General features: G+C 42.2%; 1 protein-coding gene across 3 annotated transcripts in view; it reads right to left on the bottom strand.

The window, feature by feature from the left end:
* Positions 1-239: 239 nt before the first annotated feature.
* The window catches only part of SLC4A8 (solute carrier family 4 member 8), a 62,564-nt gene continuing 37,206 nt past the window's right edge, over positions 240-25,597 (bottom strand). For 2 of the 3 annotated variants that reach the window (XM_054696629.1, XM_054696630.1), the window contains exons 15-26: positions 24,063-24,168; positions 23,310-23,471; positions 20,603-20,716; positions 17,245-17,406; positions 16,095-16,346; positions 14,574-14,642; positions 13,303-13,476; positions 11,268-11,405; positions 8,741-8,832; positions 6,632-6,727; positions 6,068-6,115; positions 240-5,501 (exon numbers count right to left, since the gene is read on the bottom strand). In XM_054696629.1, the coding sequence (XP_054552604.1) occupies positions 5,489-5,501; positions 6,068-6,115; positions 6,632-6,727; positions 8,741-8,832; positions 11,268-11,405; positions 13,303-13,476; positions 14,574-14,642; positions 16,095-16,346; positions 17,245-17,406; positions 20,603-20,716; positions 23,310-23,471; positions 24,063-24,168 (1,426 nt within the window). In that variant the 3' untranslated portion in view covers positions 240-5,488. The remainder of the gene's footprint in view (positions 5,502-6,067; positions 6,116-6,631; positions 6,728-8,740; positions 8,833-11,267; positions 11,406-13,302; positions 13,477-14,573; positions 14,643-16,094; positions 16,347-17,244; positions 17,407-20,602; positions 20,717-23,309; positions 23,472-24,062; positions 24,169-25,597) is intronic. The other variant, XM_037514768.2, reaches the window with a different exon arrangement.

Genomic DNA, 25,597 nt, shown 5'->3' with positions numbered 1-25,597 from the left:
TACTTCTACCTGTCTCTCACCCGCCACCCCCCCACCTTGCCTTTCATCCCTCACAGGTCTCTCTACTCTTAATCCACTGCTTCCTCCTTCCCCTTCTCTCCAACCCTCCAACAAGAGGATTTGAGTCCCCAGGGACTGTTCAGGGTCTGCTCCAAGGAGGTGCACACACCCCTCTTAAGGCACATTCAGTGGACGCCAGGCCTCTCTCAGCCATCATCACAATTCCTAACTCTTTGTCACAAGTTATGAAGTTGGTGGGTGGTGGCTCAGCCCCTGATTCAGGCTCAAAGAACAACACAGGTGCAAACAGTTTACACAGACTTTATTTTTCACCCGTTGAACACAGAGAGGTCTGGGCAGGCAGAGGTGCCGCGATCACCTCCCCTGGTTCACAGACACAGACTGTGAGGCAGAGGGGGTCCTACTCCTACCACAGATTGCTATGGGATTATCACATGACACATTCATTCTTGATTCTATTTACACCATGGGGTGTGGAGAGGGTACATTTCTTACACTAAAAATATATACTTTGGAATCTCTAAAACAAAAATATCTCTATCTCTACATGAGACCTACTAGAAAGAACATAGAAAACAAGGGAAATGTACCAGCACCTCAAGTTGTCCCCTTCCGTGGGAAGGCTGCTCTGCTCTCCACCTGACACCACTGGCTTGGAAGGGCAGCCACAGCTAAGGATCAGACAGACACAGATAAACAAAAGGGAGGCTTATCATCTTGGAGTGAGTATGGGAGAAAGGAGTGGGGAGGAGGATTTTGGCCTCTTTTGCAAAAGGAGTAATTGCACATTCAGTTTGGTACTTCTGTTTCCAACATTATTGCACAAGGGACCAACCTGCATGCTGAGTCAACTGCAAACCTGCTAAGAGGAGCCCAAGCTCTGCTGATGTCGGCCAGGCTCGGAAGATGCCGGAGGAGGGTGTGCGCACGCGCTCGCTCTCTGTCATAAACTAAAAGGAAAAGTTCTGAATTTTCCAGTGGACGAGGTTTAAGAACACGCTATTCCTCTTTTCAGGAGGATCCAAAACCATCCCATTCCCTTCCAGCACAGAATCGCCTGAAAGAACCATGCCCGTGGATGTGGTAGTCCACTCTGGTTCACGGGACACTCACTTCCTTTCCTCCTTTCATGTTTCAAGCAGCCACGTAATTACTTCACACCTTTTTTGGTTATGAAAATTAGCCTCCTTTCTGGTAAAGAAATGTTAATTGAGTCAACTGCCCCTTCTCTATAATTGATGAAAAAGACCAAGGCCACCAAGAATCATAAAGAATATATTTGGTAGAAAAATCACTTCTATTTGGTTTTGGAATGTCTCTTTTCTGTTTATATAAATCTGATGAGCTGGAGGGCGTAGAATCCCTCACCATAAATATGGAAAACAAATGTAAAGTCCTCGTTCCAGAAAAACCTAGAAATATCCAAGTTCCTCACCTCTCTCACCACCGCAACTGGTGGTGGTTTTTAGGACCTCTGACCAAGAACATTTTCCCTCCAAGGACACTTGAAAGACTGAGGACAAGGCAAAAAGAAGAGGAAAGGGTTTTTGCAAAAATGAGTGAGTAAAAGGGGAGGAACACAGGTAATACGTCATTTGGCTAATGGAATCACAGAAGAATTTCTACTTTATGGGCGGAGGGACAGCTACAAACACAAGAAATTCAAGAGGATCAAGGACATTCAGTGCAGGGTTCCGGTGTGTCCTGCCAGGACATGGCTTCGAAACCTGAGAAGTCCAAGGAAAACACAGTAACAAACTGGCAAAGACTTTGAAAGACCTAGGAGGATGGTTCCCGCTCTGCAAAAGGAGACAGAGCGAGAACATGCAGTGTGGTGTTCTAATGCTAGTCAGGGGCAAGCCAGAGGCCCTGGGGTCACGTTTTCTCCGATGCTTCAGGAACACACGGACACTCAAAAACATGCACGTTGGAGTCAACTGCAAAGCTCCGAAGAGAAGCCCAAGAGCTGCTGATTTCTGCTGGGCCCACAGAAGTAACAATGAAATCAACTAAGAAGATGCAGGGAGAATTACCGGCTCCGCTATAGGAAGGAAAATCTGGAGAGTTGAGTAAGTAGAAAATTAAGTAGAATTGGGAATTGTCTTTTTTGATAGCCAGAGACCTCTTGAAGGTGACAGTTGTTATAGCCTGAGATGTCAATCAAGTCTAAAACTTAGCACAGACCAGACCTTTACCACACATTTGTGACTAGTTTAGAAGCCAGTCACACCCCAGACAAAGAAACAGCAACTAATCACACTAGTTTTGGGCAGAGGTGGCTCACTCTCCCTCCACCACAACCACCACAGAGAACTAGCCTGCATTTTATGTAACCAAACATATTTGGCAATTTCACAGCATATTTCTGCTGGTCTTTGCTTTCTTTTTAGACCCATCCTTCCCTAAAATTTATGAACTAAGATGTAACCCACCCACTTAGCAATTCTAATTCTTCCCCTTAGAGCCAAGATTCTACCTACCAACATTTTCTTAAGTCCCTGGCCTCCTGCTCTTCCTTTTTCTACCATCCTGTGAAGGCAGACCACTCAAAACTATTCTTGAAATCTGTCCTTGTCATCAAAGAGGTGGACCACTTCACTGCCCCAAGCAGACATAGGTACAGAAATAGCCTAACCAACTACCTGCCTTGCTTTCCACCCCTAAGTTGTTTCTCCATTATGTGGAGCTTAAATGCCTCTTTCTCTAAACTAATCTGACTACACCTGCCATCAAGCTATTCTGTCAGAGAAGTCACAGAGGTGAACACCTAGACGGGAGAAAGACCATATTTTGATGTACCTGCCCATCCCCTTGCTAAGTGCACACGGCACAGCGGAATGGAAATCTTATGGATAAACTCTTATTTGTTGATAAACTCTGCCCCCACCAGCTCTGCTTCTCCGCCACTCCCAGGCACCCACTCTAAACACGGCCCAGCTGACTCTGGCCCCATGGTCGTCACTGCAGGCCCGTGCAAGCAAGCAGCCAGAATTGGGAGTTAGCCAGTGTTTGGGAGTTAGAAAAGATGAGAGAAAGAAAAAGGAATGTTTCCACCACTGAGAAGTAGTAGAAATGGCACATTATTTGACAAAAATCTAATGGTTTAAGGACTGGCACAGACTTCTAGTAGCTGACACTCCTAATGTGCAGTAACCTGAGGTTTTGGCTTGGGAAGGACTCAAAAGTACACATTTCGTCCTGTATCTGCACTGCAAAGTGTTCGCAAAGACAGATTTCTTACCCTCAGAAAACTTAGTGTGCACAGGCATTATAAGACATCGGGATTAGCAAAGAGATTTTTTTCCTTAGTGACGTCACCTGTTTTGGTTGCACAATGGACTCGTCCCTGTTACATTCCTTACAGTCGTGATGAGGGTGGGGGGCGGATGCAGCAGTCACTGGCCTCCTGCACAGAGGTGGCAGGAGACGATGGAAGAGGAAGAAAGGGGGCACGTTCCAGGGATCAGAGAATGGGAAGAGAGGCAAGCTCCAGGAGCAGCCCTACAGGGAGAGGGAAAGACAGCCAGGAACCTTTTCCCACTGACAGATTGCCTTTTGATTTTTTCTAAATTAGGTAGGTAAATGCATTCAATTATTACATTTATCCTAAAGTGACAAAATGTGAAGCTTTGGCTCACAAAGATTTTAATGCTCACATATTTCAAATAAGCATACCTGATCCCATCTGCACCAAAAGAAAGGAAACCGAGGCCATCTCTTAAAACAGCCTGTCAGCAGAATTCAGACAAACCAGGACTAGTACCCACAATTCATTTTGGGCTATCATTTTGACATTTGAAAGCTGTGTGACATTCAGCCAGTAGGCACCGGCGGGCCTCACTTACTGCTGTTTACAGCAGGTATCCATTCTGAGCGGTTGGTGCCCTCCTGTACCGGTTGTTAAGAATTTTTAAAATCAGCTGTGTAAAACAATTGTGGCTCCAGGAGACAGTGAAATATAAAATAAATGCAGGATACTTCCAATGTCAAAGGTCTTTAAGACTAGAAAACTACTACATTTGAAGAGTCCAAGGAATGTAAGATTCCACAAAGTGATATAGTCCAATCATCACCTATGAGAGGAAAGCACACTGGGGAGATGTCCCTCTGTCCAATGATTTTTCAGGGTGGAAAATGAATATGGTCGGATTCCCTGGTTACTGATATGCTTTCTCTTCACATTCTGTGCACACAGGGAAGGAAAGTCTATAGAACCCAAATCCTTGAAAATCACTTCAACAGAGAAAACTATAAAGTTTTAAACTAAATGTCAAAATAAATCTTACCACTCACTGTTCATTTTCCAGCGTGGCTTTTTACATCTGAAAGTCAGAACATTACTGACTAAAAGAAATTCATGGTGCTGAAGAAACCACATGGCTGAGGGCGGTTTTGGTCCATTGAATTGACAATGGTCACTACTAAGGCAACTAAGGAGACGTGACGTAAGCACTTAGATCTCTCCAGGAATGGAATCAGAATGTATCAAGAGACAGCAGCAAGACATGGATGTTTCCACAACATGGCCAATAAAAACACCTTATATCTCACTTTCTACCCACAAACAACGAGTATCAAATCTTTCCCAGATATCCAGAAAGCAGACACTATGACAAATATTTCATTTAGGAACTCCTTTCTGGCACCTAAACTCGTTCCCTCTGTACTAATTTAAGTTCATTCTAGTAATCTCTCCTCTTGAAACTAAGAGAAGCTATTCACTTTCAATTTTACTGATTTTCCCCTGAGCCTTTTCCCATCCAAGCCTAAACAACTCCAATGTCCTCCTTGGCCCCGTCATCATCCCGGTTCTCACTGAGCTATACAGACGGCTCCAGTGAGCAATGAAGGCGCACCAGAGTCAAAGGTGCCTTCCCAACTGCAGAGGTGGGCACTGCCAATGCCCACATTGCCCCTCCTCGCAGCAGACCCTCCCGGCAGCCTCTGAATCTGAGCAGCAACCACCAGAGGAGGCAGTCAAACCAAGGCTACCTAGGAGTCTGCAGATTCTATCCGACTGGGGAGCTATCCCTTTTCTTTCTGCTATCTTCCTACCTCCCCCCAACCCCATCCTTTAGGAAGAGGGACTCCGTTGAAGGAATTCTCAGTGGCAGAATGGCTCCAGATGGCTCAGGACGCCAGCAGAATGTTTCAGAAAAATGACTGGAAAATGGGAAGCAGGGTCTTCAAAGATGTAGTTCTGAAGAGAACGAGAAGGAAGAGAAGTACCAACAGAGGGTGGTCTTCTTCCACACTCACATCTGGTGACGGGTTGCTGGCGTGGGGGTAGCTGGATGCCCACCCGCACAAACCATAAATAACTGGATGCTTCAGCATGGCTTTGATATGACCAAGGACAGGGCCAGATAGGTCTCGCTTCTTCTCTGAGCGACTCACCATCTTCTCTGTAAGCAGAACTTCCCTGAGGCACCTCATGGCCCAAATCTTCCATCCCAAGCGAAGACTTTTAGTTGAAGAGACTGAATAAAAGTGTTACAATTAGACCAAAAGGGAACACATGATTCATTCCTGCTTTTAACACAATACTTTGAAGATGTCACCACAATTTGGATCTGGCTATATTTTAAGTTCATTTACAAGTAGACTAGTTCTCAACTAAAAATAACCATGTGCGTTATACATTTCGACAGCTGCCTGGATTTTCCTCTGAAGGAAACAAGATTCTATATTTCACTCACATTCAGCACAGATTTATTTTAACCCATTAGATGAAGAAATAACCTGCCACTACCACCCACGGATGGCTGTGACTTTTCAAAGCTTTTCAGTTTCTCCTCAGAGGAGCCCCGTGAGTGAGACTGTTAATTATTATTATCCCCATTTTACTGCTGAATAAACTGAGTGGCCTGGCAGGCTATCCATTAAATAGTTTGACCAAGTCTCCTAATTCCTAACTTGATGTTTTTCTTTTAACTAGAAAAGCTGCCTTTAATAAGACCTAAAATGCTGCCTTTAGTTACATAACTACTGAAACGTAAATGGTGCTTGGACTAAATTATTCCAGTAACTTGGGTACATAGCCTACCTCAACGTAGGCAAAGATGCTTCAAGTTCTTCCATTTTCTTCATTAACCTAATTAAATTTGATATATGCTAATGACAAATGATATATAGTATATAGTTTCCAAAATAAGAAAATTTACAGTGTAATATTTTAAAATCCTGACTGGCAATAATTCTCATTATGAAACAAGTTTAAATAAGGTTAAAGTCTATAGTAACACCATCAACAATACACAAATATTTTAGCAATTTTCCAGTTTGTGTGGTGCAGCAAGCAGAGAGATATTCTATAGATTTTGATATGGGAATTAGAAACAGGATTAAGGGAATTAAATAACGAAAATATGAATGCCCAAATAATACCACTGTGATTTTGGGCCTGTGTAAATATGCAGTTGTTTACATAGTTTAGAATATGTTGTTATACTCAAGGGCTTATAATTATTCTTGTGGGGTTAACGGTGGTCCTGGAAGTGCTATTTAACAAATTCAATTTTATATCTAAAATATATTTTACTTTCAAGATGACCTCCATTTTTAAAGGTCACAAATAAATAAAAAAATCAGCAATTATAGTTCTTTTTACCTTTTTTCCTTTGTATTTCCAGAATTCATACTGAGAGTTTTCCAGACCGTGGTTTTAGGCATTTCATCAGATATATTGATCTCAGAGGGGTCACACCTGAAATCAATGGTTAGGACATAAAGTTTAAAACAAATCACATCTCAGTCTACAGTGACCACCACCTCACCAGAAGGGAAAAGATTAGATCTGAGGGAGCTCAGCTAACAGTTTTTAGGAGCACTGCAACCCAGATGGTCCAAACGCAGAGACACGAAGTTGCCATGGGTAGTGCTGAGAGTTGGGCTACAGTGCCAGGTGGCCCCTGCCCTGGCCCCACAACTATCCTGCACTCCCTCCAACAACCACTTTGGGGCTGCTGATGACAACACATGATGACAACAGTGGTGGCGTCAAGAGCTCTCACTTACTGAGTGCTCGCTGTGTGCCAGGCACAGCGGAGAACACTTCATTCATTTCCATATTTACAAGGCTATGTCTTTTCCACGTGTAGTTCACTAAGGACTTTTATAACATATTATGTGGACTGCCACAGCATCAGATTACTGACATCTTCATTTTGAAGGTGTGGAAAGCAAGCTTGCCAGGGTCAGTTTACCATCAAGGATCAAATGACAGTAAATGAATAATCAAGGCCTCAAACTGAGTCCTTGGTCTTACAGAGTTTGCAGAGCACTCTGAAGTTTCCTATAAACCAGACTGTTTCCTTTTAAAGGGCCAGGAGAGGTGACAGCATACTGCTAGGGAAGGAACACTGGTCCCAGAGAATTTTAAAGCCGTGGCTCTTCCATAACAAGCTGTAGAAAGTTTATTAAAGATTAAAAATTCCATTTGTCTGGGGTCAACTAAAAACAAGCCAAAGTGCTAGTACGCACAGAGTAATGGTAACCACCAGACGCTAGGTATAGGGGTGGGATGGGAGAAAATGGACAAAGTCATCTAAGGATATAAATTTACAGATAATCAAATGGAGAAGTTCTGAAGACCTAATGTATAGCATGGTGACAAGAGTTACTAGCAATGCATCATACACTTCAAATTTGCTAAGAACAGACCTCAAACATTCTCACCTCATACATATAACAGGTAACAATGGGAAGTGATGGGTATGTTAATTTATTTGATTGCAGTAATCATTTCACAGTATATATGTATTTCAAAACATATTATATACCTTAAATTTATGCTATTTTTGTCAAAAATAAATAGACCAAAGAAAAAACTTTCCCCACCCCCACCCCCCAAGTATCAACTATGAAGGGTCAATAATTCCGCAGTAAATTATCCAGGATTTACACGGCTTTGAGCCCCTTTCTTTCCTTTTCTAATCCCTCGACCTCTGAGCTTCTTTCAACTTGAGGGCACCTCTTCCAAAGTAGAAACAAAATGCAAGGAACAAAACCACAAACTTAGCTTCCTGGGACTTGTGGTGAGGAAAAGGTTTGACAGAGAAAGGGACTGAGGTTACTGGCAGAAGAAAGTAATTTTTGTGATCCCAGTTCAGTTCCTGCTTGACTCTTAGGAACACAGATGCCATTGGCCAGGCTGGAATGAACTGTCTGTCCTATCCCCAAAAGTTCACCCAAGCATGGGAATTTCATGCCCACCAGCAGAGAACTCTCACGCAACTAGGACCATGCCCTCCAGTCATCTTTGGAAAGCAAAAGAAAGAGACAGAAAGAGCACTGGTTTGAGCAATACAAAGACTCTGAGATTCAAACGGGTTTGAGTCTTAAACTTATTTAGCAGTCTTGTGACCTTGGGCAAATTTCCTAAAACCATGCAAGCCTCAGTTTCCTCACTTGTACAAATGTGAATAATCACACATATCAGATCAAATGAGCACATGAGTACATCTTCCAGCACAGTCCTGGCACAGAGAAGGAGCTCAGTACGTTCTCCCTTCCATTTCCAGCACCTGGTATAGTGTCTGACATGGCAGGTACCCAGCAAAGGAAAGGTGTTTTCACAAGTTGGTGTTTTCACAACTGGGAGTCTGAATATTAAGCTTTTTATACAAGTAGTGGCATCTGTCATACCAGCTCCCACCACAAAGCAGAATGTTTACAGAATAACCAAAACAGTAAATTCCCTGGTGTTTGGGAGTTTTACCTGAAACTGTTGTTCTTTCCGGGACTACTTAGTAACTTCCTGTTCTCTAAAGGGAACTTGTCTCCCCCCATTTCTAACATTTTCTCGGCCTCCTAAAAGAAAAAGAGATATTATTATGTCTTGGAACAAGCCCCTTTTTCTACCATGACAATTTCTACTCAGTTTTTTTCTCACATTTATTATGAGTCTAATGATGTTCTTTCATAGATTTGACTTATCACATAAAGAGAGACAAACACATATTTGTACCTGTGGAATAGTATTTTAAAAAGAACAAACTTGATTCTTAGTTAGGCCCTCCAGTTCAACTACCAAGTTATGGGAAACGTAGGGGGACGAACAACGTATTAAATGATACCAAAGGACACATTTAGTAAAATCTAAACAGTAGGAACCCCTGTAGGTCAAAGATGCAGTTTCCTCAACAATAAGAAAAAAAGATAGAAAGGGAAAGCTTAAAGGAATTTATCATCCAACTGTACTATACAGACCTCATTTGGATACTCATCAGACAGATTGTTAAAAACAATGATAAATTGAGAAAATACGAATACTAAAGTCCTTTTTACTTTTGTAGATGCTTAAAATGTTCCATAACAAAATATTTTCTTGAATATAGCCACAGTCAAACAATTCCTCAAAAAATTACTAGATCATACTACCATATGATCTAGTAATTCCACTTCAGGGTATTTACCCAAAGAATATGAAAATATTAATTCAAAAAGATATTGCACCCTATGTTCACTGCAGCACTGTTTACAATAGCCAAGAATCCAGGAGGAAACAACCCAAGTGCCTATTGTTCATTTGTCAAAGTGGTGGTATAAATATACACAATGGAATATTATTCAGCCATTAAAAAGAGATGAATGTTGCCATTTGCCACAACATGGATAGAACTTGAGGGAATTATGCTAAGCAAAATAAGTCAGAAGGAGAAAGACAGATACTATATGATTTCACTCAATTGTGGAATATAAAGGAAAAAAACTAACTGAACAAATAAAGCAAAACAAACCCTTAGCTCTGACAGAGAATGGTGGTTACCAGAGGGGAAGAGATGGAAGGAATGTCTTGGTGGCAGATGGTGACTGGACATTTGGTGGTGGGTGACATATGAAATACACAGTTGCTGAAGCAAGGAACTATATACCTGAGACCTGTACAATGTTGTAAAGTAATGTTACCTCCATAAAAAGAAAAAATACTAACTCTATTATTATTAAATAAAAACAAAGGAAATAAAGGGGGAAATTACACAGAAAGAAGTTTAAAGTAGAATTTAATAATAAAACTTAAAACAATTATAAGCCTTAAAGGGTGTTTATATTAAATATGAGATAATATTACTATAGACAAGGAAACATACAAGTCTATATTACTATAGACAAAGAAACATTTTAATGCTATGTTTTTATAAGAGAAAAACCGAAGTGGAATAACATATTGAAAATAAAATAAACGGACCTCTCTCGTGTCACAGGGGTTAAAGTATCAGCACTAACAAGCTATCGCCAGCCACTGCAGCACGAGTTCAAACCCCGGCCAGGGAGCTGACCCATGTGGCACAGCAGACCTCTCCTGTCTTGCCCGCTGCTCCCCTCAGCAGTGTATTTCAGTAGACCTGCCTGCTCTGCTCCCCTCTCTGTCTCTGTCTCTGGCCTACACCCCAGCTCTTGTATGCACAAATAAATAAATCTTTAAAAACAAAGGAAATCCTGCCAGTTTCAACAACAAAGATGGGCTTGGATGGCATTATGCTAAGTGAAAGAAGTCAGATAAAGAAAGACAAATCCTATATTCACACTTACATGTGGAATCGGAAAAAAAAAAAAAAACAAAAAACGACAAAACAAAAAGTCAAGCTCATAGGAACAGAGAACAGATTGGCAGTTGGGGAGGGGGGCGGGGCTGAGGGTTGGAGCAACTGGATGAAGGTAGTCAAAGGATACATACTTGCAGCTCTAAGATAAAAAAGTTCTAGTTCATTCATTTCTAGGTATGGTATCTTCATTTTGCTACACATCCATTTTTTGTACCTACAGGCCACTGACTGCGGCTCTACTGTGTGGACAGAAGGAAATAAGGCGGAGAAAGTCCTATACAAGTTGCTTTTGCATGGTGCCCAGCACAGCACCATCTACAATTAAGTTTATAACAAATATTCTCAAAAAATAATACCTCTTACATGCTTAACAAATCAGATCTTTTGGAAGAACATGAGCCGTTAGATTTTTTGATAGTAAGGCAAGATTCTATGTTCATATTCTAAGTATGAACTTTGTAACTAGGCTGCAAACAGATAAAGAAAAAAAATCAACTGGTTATCAAATCTGAGCATGAAGGACAGATAAAGAGAAGAAATCCTTAATCCATTCTCAGCTGAGAATCTCTTTGGAGTGACCTTCCCAGCTTCTGCATGTTACTCTTGGGATGCCAGACACGCTGACTTTCCATGTGGATTTTCCTATGTTTTGTGATTTGAGGCTGCCCCCGAGTATAAGACTGGTATAAGAATTATGACCTCTTCCTCCTTGGCCTTCTTTTTTGCATCATCCAACTTCTTCTTTTTGCTTTCAGGCATGAGATCATCCAACCAGCTCAGTTCTCGCTTAGAGAAACAGAGATCCATGACTTTCCTGACAAAGACCAAGGCCAAAACCTGAAGAAAAATAAGAAGAAAAATGAATTAAAGAAGCTAAGTTCTTTTTTTGGAATTAAAAGTAAAGTCTTATTTTCATAGCAGACTAGGACAGTTCAATTCATAGTAGCTGCCTTTTGATAAATGCCCTATTTATACTAGATACTGAGGTGTTTTATATACATTATTTTATTTACCTATCATCATAACAATCCTACAAGTAAGAGGCTTTCTTTCTATAAGGGCCATTTTAGCCAGAGAAACCAAGAGCCCAGGATGACCTGCCTGAATTGAGTGGTGTTCACCAGCAATATCTGGTTGCTGCACAAGGAATGAGGCCAATCAGGCTTATTACATTTCCCCCTAATTTCAATGACTATTTTTCCCAATAAATCCAAAACTGACAGTATCCCTTAGAAGAGTTGTCAGGAATCTACTAGTTCTTTAGCCAAACACTCAACCCATGAGTGTAACGCCCAAAAGCAGGACTCAAAATATATTCTGAAAAAATTGAGAAACCCATCAAGAAGATGTACATCTAGAAGATTAGGAAAAGAGAACCCCCAACTCCAGGTTCCTCATCCTTGAATATTCCCCCAGTAAGTCAGTAGTACCTAACACTACCCTCATTGCCTTCTCTCTCTTGAGACCCACCATTTGGATTGCTTTCAAACAGCCACTGAATTCTCGCATCCTCAGGACACAGAATGAGCCAGAAAGAAGCTAACAGTGAGGCAGTCAGGTGGCAGCAATTCCATCATCACCCTAATTTTAGGAAACTGCTTGTCACATGTCACACACCACACACAGTTCAGCTTCCCTAGTCTCCTTCTGAAGCTGCCTCAGTTAGAAAGGTGGTAAGGATGCCCTGGTCATTTACTACTCTGAAAGGCAGGTAATACCATTTCCACCAGAGGTGCTAGACCAACATCCTTCCCTCTTCCTAGTGGCTTAACTCAGTGCATTTCACCACTTTAGATACTTCTGATTGCAATAAATTCCAAAGTGAAACTATACTGCTTTGAAGTAATATGCAAATTATTGGAAAAACATGAATTTTCTCCACATCACATTCAAGAAGGAAGGGAGGGAAGGAGAGAAAGAGGGAGAGAGAGGGAAGGAGGGGAATGTGTAAACAAAACGTGAACTCCCCATACAATGGAAGTTATTCAGCCATAAAAAAAGGAAATTCTGGGCCTCCCCGGTGGCGCAGCGGTTGAGCGCTGGGTTGCGAAGCTGCCCGCGGCCTCTGCGGCGCCGGTTCGATCCCCGGCTGCTTCCCAGCCACCGGAGGAGGGTCCCGCATGGCGCGCAGACCTCTCCTGCCGCCCGCTGCTCCCCTCAGCAGTGTACTTCGGTCCTTCTGCCTGCTCTGCTCCCCGCTCTGGCTCTGGTGAATTCTCTCACCCTCCCGCGCTTCTGACTGTACCCAGTGCATGTATAAACAAAACAAACAAAGAAAGAAAGAAAGAAAGAAAACATGCCTCTATTAAAAAAATAAATAAATTAATAAATTAATTAAAAAAAAAAAAAAGGAAATTCTGACCTACACTGTAACGTGGGCAAACTTGAAAGATGTTGGGCTAATAAGCCAGTCACAAAAGAACAAATACCACATGATTCCACTAACATGAGGAACTTAGAAGAGTTAAATTCACAGAGGACAGCAAAGAATGGTGGTTTCTGGGGGCAACAGGAAGGAGGGGATGGCAAGTTTTTGTTCCGTGGGTACAGAGTTTCAGTTGTGCAAGATGAAAAATGTTCTAGAGATGGATGGTGATTATGGCTGCACAACAATGTGAATCTACCTGATGTCACTGAATTGTACGCTTAAAATGATTAAAATGGTAAATGTTATGTTATATATATTTTATCACAATTTTCAAGAATAAATAATAATGATTTTTTGACAACTCACCATCATTGGAAAGACAATGGCAGCTGGAGATGCCTTGATGACCCAGAGCAGGACAAGGCAGGTTAGCTGGATGAGGGTGAAGAGATGCACTTTGCGCAGCGGCACGTGCCGAAGGTAGATAAAGTCTGGCTGGTGTTTTGCAGGCATCCCAAAGAGCTTCAGCCGATCAAAGAACTAAAAGGAGGGAACAGGCATTTATTTTCAGGAGGTTCCTCTGCGTCAGAGCCTTGCTAAGTCCATTTACGTTTCTTGTGTCACCTACTCCAAGAGGCAGGGAGTATCACTTCCACTGGACAGGAGCGGGTGGGTCTGAGAGAACAGGTAATTTGGCCAAGGCGGGTAAGTGACAGAGTCACACTCTGAATCCATCTTTTCTAGTTATAGATTCAAATTTCTTCCTCCTTTCCTACACTGGCTCCAGAGAGAGATCTTTCTCAGGGAGAGTTGGAAACAAAATAAGCCAACTGCATCTTTCTGCTTATTATCAAAACCAAATCTCTTGTACTTTGTGGAGTTTGGAACTTTTCATTGATTGTAGTAAAAAGATAAAATGAAAACTCATACTCTGGATATAGAAAATATGGTCATCATTATATTATAAAGAGAAAAACAGACCCAAAGTGATTAAATGACCCCTCCAAGGTCACATTAGAACTGAGTGTACAAGAAATGACCACTAGACATTGCACAAAAATAGAGACTAGCACTAATAGAAGTTATAGAATCTGAGACACCTGAGCTGTTGGTGACAAGCTCCTGATTTCCTCTGTACAAAGGACTCGGAGGAAATGAGCCGGAGGATGGGAAAAGGCAGAATATGACAGAAGTAGCACCTGCTCACCTGAAACAGTCCCTACAACTCAACCTCTTCAACCAATGTATCCTAAGTTTGACACTTTCTCACTTGAGCCGGGCACTAAAAATAGCACTTGCCCTGTGTGGAAGTAAGTTTGGTTCTTGATCAACATTTCAGATCTAAGTTTAGTAACACCTGCTGAGCACCTAGTGCTTAATACCTGCCTAACAAGTGCTGAATAACTAATGAATGACTGGAACTGGACATCAAGCCAGATCACCCTAGAAGTCTCTGAACCTTTAAGCCAACATGACTGTATTCTGACAGTTGTCTAAAGAAATGTCTAAAATAACTGGTAAGACTAGAACACAGTTTCTCCAGAACTGGTTTGCACTTCCTTAAGGATCTGTGTTGCCCTGGTTGGGATAAGTGAGCTCGCAGAGAAAAGACTTGCCCTGACTGAACCATACAATACCTGAATTCCCTGCAGTGAAGAGACTCCCATGTAGAGGAAAACTCCATAGAGCACTGGCATTGGGATAAACTGGAGAGAAAAGGGCAGAAAGACCAGAAATTAAATTTGATATCATAATATGCACAGTCAAACCTTTAAATTCTCAAAAGTCACTGCATACATGTTGCATTAGTTTCTGCTGCCTTTACATGGTTGAGAAGTAGAAGCAAAAGCAAAAGCTGACAACGATAAAAATTATTTTGTTCTGAAATTAAAACATTACACATAAGTGTAATACAGTCCTGGTTAAATTATAGGCCCCTCATTTTACCTGTCTGCTGACTCTTCCTCCCACATAGGCATGGGCAGACACACAACACACACATACACACCCCTTACTTTTATAGAATTAATAACTTTTAAATATTTTGTAATCACACAATCACCTTCTCAGGGCTTTGGTATATTTTTTAACACGGAGTAAGTTTTCTTTTTTACTAACCAGAGACTTGAGGGGAGGAGTGAGGAGGTATCTTAGCAGAGAGGGAATAACTATGTGTTTTTGACTCCCAAACTTGTATTTTTAGTCCAGGACCCTCTTCTAGGCTCTTTATTTGCCTTCCAGATACCTACCCCAAAATCTGACCACATCCTCAACCCTTACAAAACCACTTTCTCCTCAGTCTTCTCCCTCTTAATAAATACCATTAACCTCTACCCAGAAGGTCAAGTAGCAGTATGTTGACTTTTTTCCTCACCCCATTCTATCACACAGTCAGCCACCAAGATCTTTGGATCTGTCACCAAATACATACAAGTCATGCCTCTTACCCGTCCTTACTACCAATGTCCTTTTCTAAGACACCATCATCACTCACCTGAAAGTGCCTCACTGGTCTCTGTTTCTATTTTTCCCCAACCCTTAAAATTTATCTCTAGGTATCAGTCACAGTGATCTTTTAAAAACACTATGTGGATTATGTCACCCTCCCATTAAAGCCCTTCAGAGGTTACCTTAAGCACTGACTGCACTGGCCCCGCACACTCTTTATCCTCACTTCCTTGTGTTCTTGCTGTGACTCAACATCCTTGGTCCCAATAGTCCCCAGAGTACACATCACTCTTTCCCACCCCAGCGTTTGACTGGACTGCTTTTCCCCCATCTGCTTACACCACTGCCTACCATTCATGACAAGGCCAACTTCATCCCACTTTACATACCATTTCCTCAGAGACCTTCTATGACCACACTAACTAAACAGCATTCCCTTAATTTTCTATAGCACTTTGAGCATATAGTTGAGATAATAATACCTTGAGATGCAGTTTTTATCACTTCTCATATTCTGTAACTATCATGATAATTTCTTAACTTTCATAACTATATATTATCTGTCTTACCCTGCTAGAATAAGCTCTTTTAGGGAAAATATTTACATGTATATCTGCTTGGCATACCACTATAATCCCAGCACCTACAGTATAGGGTTCCTGGCACAAATCAGACATTCATATTTTCCCAGTGAGTAAATGAATGGTTACCTTTAGTATAGTGGTCATGAAGACTGAGCAGCCCATCAGCACAAAGATCATAAGACCTGTTACTCTCTGCTCTCGAATACCCAAGAACTTGGGCTGTTCTCCAGGAGCAGAGCACTCAGATTCCAGCTTGAGGCTGTTCACATGTGTGATGGACAGGACAGTTGCAGCCACAAACCAGGGCAGGCCCATGATGGAGCAGACACCCAGCATGATGGCTACCATCAACAGGTCCAGGTGGTAGCCACAACCTTTCTGTGGGGAAACAGAGTCTCCGTCACCATCAGAGGGCTGGCTGTAGCGGGGCATAGAACAATGAGCTGAGTCTTAGGCCCAAAGTCAGAGGGAAAGTATGGATAAAGAGGAAGAGCTCCATGGATCTCAGAAGAGTCTTCCAATCCCTGGTTTGGAGAGGACCAGAAAGAAAAATGAACCTTAACCTGCTCTAATAGCCCAATATTCAAGTGACCCCAGATCTCACCCTGAGTTTTCCAAAGATTCATCCTGCCTGACAGAGTAACCAGAAACCAAACCACATCTTAACCAACTCAAGATGGAAGACACCACAGGAGCTGGAGATGCGTGTCTTTATTAAATTCCTATAAACCACCCCAGATTGTTACTAAATGTGGATGATGAAACTTTATGTAAGGAAAGAATGGAAATGAAAGCACAAAACCTCTCACAAATAAATGTCCTGGAATGAACTCTGATGAACTCTGCCTCCCTCAGATCCTTGGACTCAAGGCTGAAGCTGGAAACCCCTGTAATGGACACGAACAGGAGAACACCTCTCTCTGGAAAACAGTGCCCAAGCCCTGACCTGAATTTCAGGAAAATAAACCAAACCTAGAGAATGAGACTGTGCAGGGGCCGCCAGCTCTGCCCATACGTCCACAGGTGTGAGAGGAGAGTACTGGAATTCAAGCTGCTTTTGCATCACACCATCAAGCGCCCCTCTAATTTCACATTCAAATCAATCTCTGTCATTAATGGGGGGGAGAGGGGACTGAAGCCCCTGGAAGTCCATTACAAACTCACTTCATGACTGCTTTTATCCCGGTTCTACAGTTCCTGGTCTAAATGGGTTTACCCTAAGTCAAAAAATCTAAGAGGCTGCCATTAGTACTTCTAGGTCAGAACTTCTTGTTACCTTGAGCTTGTGTTCCTTCCTATTAATGATGACAGCTGTGATCTGCTGGTCCATGAATATTAAGATAGTACAAAGAAGAGCTGGGATGATTGCTGCTATCACAGTCCACCAGGGGTTGGGGCCAATGGGACTAATAATCCACCCTCGATCATCCCGTGTTGGCTGAGGAAAAAAAAATGTTTTATTTTTGTATTTTTAATTAATTACAGTCAGTACAAAACATCAAACTGAATCACAGTATCCACATTTCTTTTTATTCTTGAATGATTAACCTTAAAAACAAAAAAGCACGAAATACAGCAACTCCTTAGAAAGCCTGTGACCTTGTTCCAAGTCTCCTTTGAAAGATCCACTCTTCAATTACCAAATTCCTATGGAATATTCATTAAATTTTCATTTCTTTTCCATGCTTGCCACACCCGTGTACAGAAAAAGCAACTTTATTCAACATTAGTCCAAGTAAAATATAATTAACAACAAAATCTGTTGTTAAAAATTTTTTGTCAAGAATTTAATGACTTCCGTAGGGGCCTCCCCGGTGGCGCAGCGGTTGAGCGCTGGGTTACGAAGCTGCCCGCGGCCTCTGCAGCGCCAGTTCGATCCCCGGCTGCTCCCCGGCCACCGGCCACCGGAGGAGGGTCCCACATGGCGCGCAGACCTCTCCTGCCGCCCGCTGCTCCCCTCAGCAGCGTACTTCGGTCCTTCTGCCTGCTCTGCTCCCCGCTCTGGCTCTGGTGAATTCTCTCACCCTCCCGCGCTTCTGACTGTACCCAATGCTTGTATAAATAAATAAATGAATAAATAAATAAATAAATAAATCTTTAAAAAAAAAAAAAAAAAAGAATTTAATGACTTCCAAAGACAAATGCAAATAAGTGATTATCTACCTAACTGCTCCCTTTAGAAACCAATATATGTCCAGAGCACAAATAAAGGCAAAATAGGGCCTCCCTGGTGGCACAAGGAGTTAAGCACCACACTATGAAGCAATCCACAGCCTCTGCAGCATGAGTTCAATCCCCACCTGGCCAGGGAGAAATCCACGTGGCACAGCAGACCTCTCCTGTCTCTCCCGCTGCTCCCCTCAGCAGTGGATTTCAGTCAGTCTGTCTGTTCTCTTCCCCACTCTGTCTGGTGGATCCTCTCACCCCCTGCATCTCTGGCCTGTGCCCCAGCTCTTGTATGCATAAACAGGTAAATCTTTAAGAAAAATAAAAAAATAAAGGCAAAATAGAGCCAGTTGCATGGAATCTCATGGACTTAGGTTGGATTAGTCCCGGGGCCTTCTCCCTTCAGCAGTTAAACAGGGGCCTAGGCTCCAGAGACTTGAAAGAGAACCTCAAGACTGCTGAATTTGACCTCGAACCCTCTCCAGTGTTCCATAAGACTGCTATTCAAAATCTTTTTATTTATTGCATAGAAGAACTGCGGTATAGGCCAGAGGTGTGGGAGGGCAGGGCGGGGAGACTCGAGAGTATTCACCAGAGACAGAGTAGGAGCAGAACAGGTGGATCTACTGAAATACACTGCTGAGGGGAGCTGCAGGCGAGGCAGGAGAGGTCTGCTGACCCATATATGGGTTAGCTCCCTGACTGGGATCGAACTCAGGCTGTAGCATTGTTAGCACTGAAACTTAACCCCTAGGCTACCAGGGAAGCCCCGCTATTCAAAAATCTTACTGGGATGTTGATGACATAGGTAAACTTTCCCAGATTCTCCAGCCCCTACTCCCCCCACCTCTCCATCCCAGGATACTCTGGGGAAGAGGAGTTCACTGTGTTTGGCAAGTAGCGCTAGAGGGTAAAAGGCCAGGAATACAAACCGCCCAAAATTGACCCAAATTCAAAGAACAAAGCAAAGTTCATTACATTCAAAGTTTGGTTCCATACTGGTCATGACTCTAGGATTCAAATGCTTCGATAACATCACCAAGTATCAAAATATGAAAAAATTAGTTTCTGAAAGTTGATAAAATCTGTTTCCTTAGTAATAGTGCTCTAAGTGGTAGTTAAATCCTCAGGCTAAAACAAAAACTTATTAAACTTCAGCGAACCTTAACCCAGTAGTAATAGCAGTAGTCTTCAGCTTGGTCTTGGTCACTGGGTTCCGTGTAGTATAACAGCGAAGGGAAGAAAGAAGAAATTTGTTTCTCTGCTCCCTGAGATTGAAGCCTGCCAATAACCAACATTTTCTCTGACATTCTCTCATTTTCCTGTCTCATCTTTCTCTCACTTCTCAGGGGCCCTTTTCTCAGATTTCCCAGAAATTTGGTGCCTTCTTAAGCCTACCCATTAGGAAGCCTTCCCAAGGGCTGCTTAATATTCCCAATTACTTATTTTTACACTTAATCCAGTGCTCCTCTAGGGCTGGCCTCAGGACTAGAGAGAAAAGTTGACTGTGCTGTGCTCACTTACACAAAGGTGAGAATGACATATTCTCAGAGGTATATTTTTAAAGAGGGTGTTTTTTAATCCATGAATTTCTAACTGGTGGCATTTCAGAAAATTTAACAAAATAAAATAAAATTTCAGGCAATGTGAAAAATGGTATTTTTAACTATGCCTACTTCAGGGAGAGAAAGAGAATGAGAAGATCAACCATACATGGCACCTTCATTCCTGCCTTCCTTTTCCTCCCCAGTCTCTCCCGCCATCTTGTGATTCCTCTCCAGTCACTGAGTATGCCCAGGTTTTCTCTCTGTGGGATCTGTGGAATTGAGCATCTTCTCTGTCTACTCAGTGTCCCCAAACTGAAATAGACTTTGAGTACCCACATATTGGTCACTTATTTTATTTTTTGTATTTTTTTTTAAATATTATAGATTATAGAGAGTTATACAAACACACACAAAATAAGGTTGAAGAGAAGCCATGATTAATCTGGCAGAACCCTGGACTCTGCATGAGGTCCCTTGGCTGGCTTCTTTCTTTCCTGAGTGGAAAGGCTAAGTCCTGCATAGAGCTTTTCCATCCCTCCTTGTGCCCTTCAACAGTTAACACGCAGCGGAAGTGCTGTTCTCCAGACTTTGCTCAGGGACCCATGTCTCCACATTTTCTGGTATATGTTTACGGAAATGTGCACATCCCATCGTTATACATCTTAACATTAAAAATAAGTGGAATGAAAAATAAATAATACTTTACATTCATTAAACAGCCTTAACTTTTCTATTCTTTTGCTTTTCTGACTTGAACTCAGGCCTCAAGAGCTTGCTTTTTTTTTGAATGATAAGGCACAAGAAGCAAGATTCAGATATAAATGACTGCATGAGTAGAATATGCAAAGGTCTTTCAAATTAAGTCAGAACTAGATTCAGTGGAACTATATGAGGGCACCAAGCACCCTGAGATTTGTTTACCTTGAACACACTGGGAACTTGAAGCTTTGGTGATGGGACGCCAATAAAAAAATCAATAATCACCATTGTGAAGATAGTGAGGAAAACAGCAAAGTCACTCACCATGGAGCGTACCTGGCATAAGAACGGATTAGAAAAAACGTGTTAGCAGATTACATACAATAAAAAAGAATTCAGTGTTGTAAGAGGCTTTAAAATCCTCAGAAGTGTTTTAATTTGATAGTGGAATTACTATAAGCATATTTAAACAATAAGATATTTATATGTGAAACTAAAAAGTGTGGATATGAGGGAAAAATGAATCTGATGACATACTCTAATCTAAACCACCCCAATCTTGGAAGAATGTTGATTAGAGCATTTAGCCCCAGGTTTAGGTAATAGCTCTGAGAACTTGGGATAAGATTTTCTCAGATCAGTCAAGGTCTATTTCTACCAGCCCAGAATCTCAGCAGCAGCACCAACCCCTCTTCTCCTACAAATTCAACATCTAAGACCTCTGAAAGCCCCACTTACTCCACCTTGAGAACATATGAGAATTCAAGCCCTCCCCTCCACCTTCACTGCTCCTACACAGGTTAAACCACCATCCAGCCCTGTTTGGGTAAGTGCAGCAGCCTTTTAACCTTGCTTCTGCCCTTCTGTAAAGTCACTGGTGAGATCATTCAAAACACAGGTTGGATCATGCCATTCTTCTACCAACATCCTGAAAGAGTTTCTCACGTCACTGAGTTAAAAACCCGAAAGCCTTCTTGGTCTATGAATCCTCACGTACTGGCACCAGTGTCTCAGACCCCAGCTCCTTAATGATCTCCCACTTGATCACGCTGCACACACACTTCCTCATTGTTTCTTTTTTTTTTTTAAGATTTATTTATTTATTATTTATTTATTTATTTATGCAAGCACTGGGTACAATCAGAAGCGCGGGAGGGTGAGAGAATTCACCAGAGCCAGAGCGGGGAGCAGAGCAGGCAGAAGGACCGAAGTACACTGCTGAGGGGAGCAGCGGGTGGCAGGAGAGGTCTGCGCGCCATGCGGGACCCTCCTCCGGTGGCCGGGGAGCAGCCGGGGATCGAACCGGCGCCGCAGAGGCCGCGGGCAGCTTCGCAACCCAGCGCTCAACAGCTGTGCCACCGGGGAGGCCCCTCATTGTTTCTTAAACATGCCAGATTCACTCCCATCTCAGAATCTGTACTTCTCATTCCTCTACGCAAATGTTTTTCGTGCAGGTAACTTCTTGGGTAGCTCCTTTACCTCCTTTATGTTCACTCAAATACCACTTTAATGAAATCTGTGATGATCCTACTTAAAACTGGTCACCACCCTCCACCCCAGAATTTACTGCATTCCCTTTTCCTGCTTTACTTCTCCCCATTGCACTTATCACCATTTTGTCCCTAAGAAGATTTCCCAGTTTGGGGTTTATTGTAGCTACACAAAATACAGTACCTCCAAAAGGTCCAGTGCCTGCCTTAATCTCAACTTCTAAGAGAGAGAAAAATATGTCTTAGCTACATGCAATATCCCTAATACCTTAACTTTGCTTTCCTTTGAAAGCTGAAGTTTCCAGCTCCCCTCCCCCGGTTCTGTAGGTACCCTGTCAATGTTACATAGATTCTCTGATCGTGTAGCTGGCCCCACCAATGAGGCCCACCATGGTCATTGTGAAGCCCAGAGATCCTCTCTCCACCCAGTTCCTACAGCACTTACATCCCAGATTGACACCAACTAATTACAATTGTCTTCTAACAAGCTGGCTATTTTGTGGCTTTCTCCTTCCTATTGAATTGGAGAGAACATGTTTTAAACTTCTTTTGCATTCCTCATATAGCATATAACCCAGTCCTGAGCAAGTAGTCAGCACACAACTACCACTCATTAGTGGTTTGTCCAAACCAGAAACAATGACCCAGAACTTACTTAATATGTGCCTCCTTTAACTATTCTGCAGGTTCCCTAAGGTCTAAGAATGTGCTTTAGTTATGTATGTGTGTATGCTGAAGATTTAATCAACTGAGTCCCCTACCCATCTACACATCTTGCTCTGCAAATGTGTCTCACTTACAGAAAATCACCATTTTCTCCTGATTTGGCTCCTTTTCAAAGAATTGAACCCCCTAGTCATCCCATACCTGGGGTCTAATTCTGCCCCTCCCCCCCAAAACTGGTCACAATACAAACAACGCCATCTCTGTCAGGGAAAGGTTGCTGAGGCTTCAATCATGCAAACCAGGTCAAGACCATTTTGGCTGCTGCAGTCAATGAAACCAGTCACATTACTGTCACAGAATGATCCCTGGGAGCAGGTGTTAGGGTCCCTTCAGTATCCAAAGCAATCATCCCAATGACTATATTCAGGATCTAGCTCCAGCTATTGCAGGCTACATGTACCAGCATTCTGGAGATGAAAATAAACAGATTCTGGATATGAAACTTAGTAGTTTTTAGAGAATACTACCACCACCTGAAACTCCCCTGGCACTCTTAACGTTTTAAATATTAGCTCCTCATTCCACACCACATAGCTATGAAAGAGGCAGCCTGACACTAGAAAAAGAAAATGTCATAGGGTGGCTCGTCAGGACATTTGGACATTTGGAGCTCTCCACCTGCCAATCTTCTCAGTAAGCAGCATAGAAGTTAAGTACAGGCTCTGTGCTGTTAGAATTTCAACACAAAAAAAACACACAAGCAAGCTACCTACTCTGGTTGGGAAATAGCGGCTTGTCTTAAATGTCTTTAAGGTACTTGAGAGAATGAAGGTGGTGAAGAAGAGAATACAGGACCAAAAGAGTACATCAGGAGTATAAGGTCCATGATGACCACACGCAGATCCCATGAATTCTCCATGCATCTCTTGGCATTCCTAGGGGGAAAAGCATTCTGGGTAATAAAAGGTTGGCATGAGGGAATAAATAGCTGTTTCCTTCCAATTTTACCACTCAGTGCCATCCCACAGCTGCTGGGAAGCACTAGCTTCCTGGCTCTCAGGAGCATCCGATTGCCTCCATGAAGTTATGGGGCTCTCCCTTGCACAAGCCCCTTCCAGACAGGCAGACCACTTAATGTCTTAACCTTAGAAGATGAAACCAGAACTAGCCAGAGCAAACAGAAGGTTCTGGAAGAGTGTGGTTTTTTAATACAGAGGATTTCCAGACATTAATGTTCTTCCTGTCCTACAGAACCTGGATCTGCCCCCCTGCCCTGCCTGGTTTCATCCCCAAATATCCATACCCAGGGTCACTGGGGAGGGTGCACATGGAAGAGAATAAAGAATTAATTTTCTTTTCCCTTTATGAACAAGAGAACTTTCGAAGGGGAAATGAAAGAATACGGATAATAAAAAGCTCTTTTTCATAAATGCCAGAGCTTGCCACAGAGCTTCCCTGCTTCTCCTCGAAGCCCTCTTGAGCCTGGTGGTCACAATGCTAGCGCATGTGGTAGCTCCCAGACTTACACTAACAGTCAGGTTAGCCCAGTGGACTTCTGTGGTCACAATACTGTGGTCCTTCCAGTACTGCAGGGTGTGATTGTTTGGATGCTCTGGAAGAGTACACCTGCAGCTGAAAGGAAAAGAAAAAAAAATGCTCCTGAGGAAAGCAGTCAAGTAGTCAAGTAAGTATCGAATGACTTTTTTAGCCATGTCTGGGCCACAGGTTCCGTCAGAGCCTGCCTTTTTTTCCCTTTGCTCACTTCAGATCCTGGGACTGGTCCAAATGATTAAGAGCAATCTATAGGACCAGCACAGCCTGATTTTTCTGTCAGTCATTACTAAGGACAGATTCAAATTAGCATACAGGTCACAGATAAAGTGTGCTGACAACCAAGCTTGGCATCTGTTATGCCCATAACTAGCCCTGGGAATATCCTTGTTCAGTTTCTCTTAGACTCTACCTATGTCAATAGCAAGAAGGATCTGATACCCCATTTAACTCTCAACAGCTTTCTCTATGCCTCGATATCTTGACCCCTAGATCCCTGTCATATTATAACTCTAAAAATTAGAGTCTTCTAGAATTGTAATGCAAGCGCTTCCTGATATTGCATCATCCCTGGTAATACCCTAATACCCTGGTTTTCCCAGCCCTCCTTCTCCATCTAAGCCAGCCAGATCAGACCTGTTATACTGGCCACAATAAGACCTCCCAGTCCAACATGCTGCATGCCTGATCTGACTCAGTATACTCACCTAATGTGGCCATTCCTACCAACTTTGCTTCACCCGTGAATTTAATGTGTATGCCTTCTAAGAATATAGCATGACAAAAGTTCTAAAACATCTCAACAGATTACAATAGTTGGAGGAAATTAAGAAAATGAAAAGTATAGAAAAAGCTACAAAATCCCACATTTAGATATAAAAAAAATAAATCCCAAACTTGGAAGCAACAAAGATGTCCTTTCATAGGTGAATTGACGTACTGTAGTATATCCAGACAATGAAATATTATTTAGCATTAAAAAGAAATGAGTTACCATGCCATGAAAAGACACAGAAGACCCTTAAGTGCATATTTTTAAGTGAAGCACATCCGACAAGTTACCTACTATATGATTACAAATATATGACATTTTGGGAAGGCAACACCTCACACAATCAGACCCTCCACAGCAGAACTGTATGGCTAGGAGGGAAGGAACTTGATATGCAGAGCAAAAGGATGAAGGCCTTTAGTCATAATTAGGAGAGGACCATCCCAGAGAAAAAAGACTGCTAGATGGCTGAAAATGCCATTTCTTTTCCAGTCAATTCAAATACATTGAGCACATGAAGAAAACAATCTTTTGAGTTACAATACATACAAGTAAATAGAGCTCTAGATTTTTTGGATACAGAGTAAAAAATCCATGGATCTAGAATTATTAATCTATCTCTATGTAATGATTCCTAAGAGTAACCTGTATACACTTTTAGAGAAAAAGTACTCTCTTTCTTGATAACATGATCCAGGGGCCCACAAATTCTTGCAAAAAGTAGTTCTTCCCCCAAAA

This window comes from Talpa occidentalis, unplaced genomic scaffold, assembly GCF_014898055.3.
Source record: "Talpa occidentalis isolate TD23 unplaced genomic scaffold, MPIMG_talOcc4v2.1 talOcc4.16, whole genome shotgun sequence".
NCBI lineage: Eukaryota > Metazoa > Chordata > Mammalia > Eulipotyphla > Talpidae > Talpa > Talpa occidentalis.
This window is presented reverse-complemented; position numbering and strand designations above follow the sequence as displayed.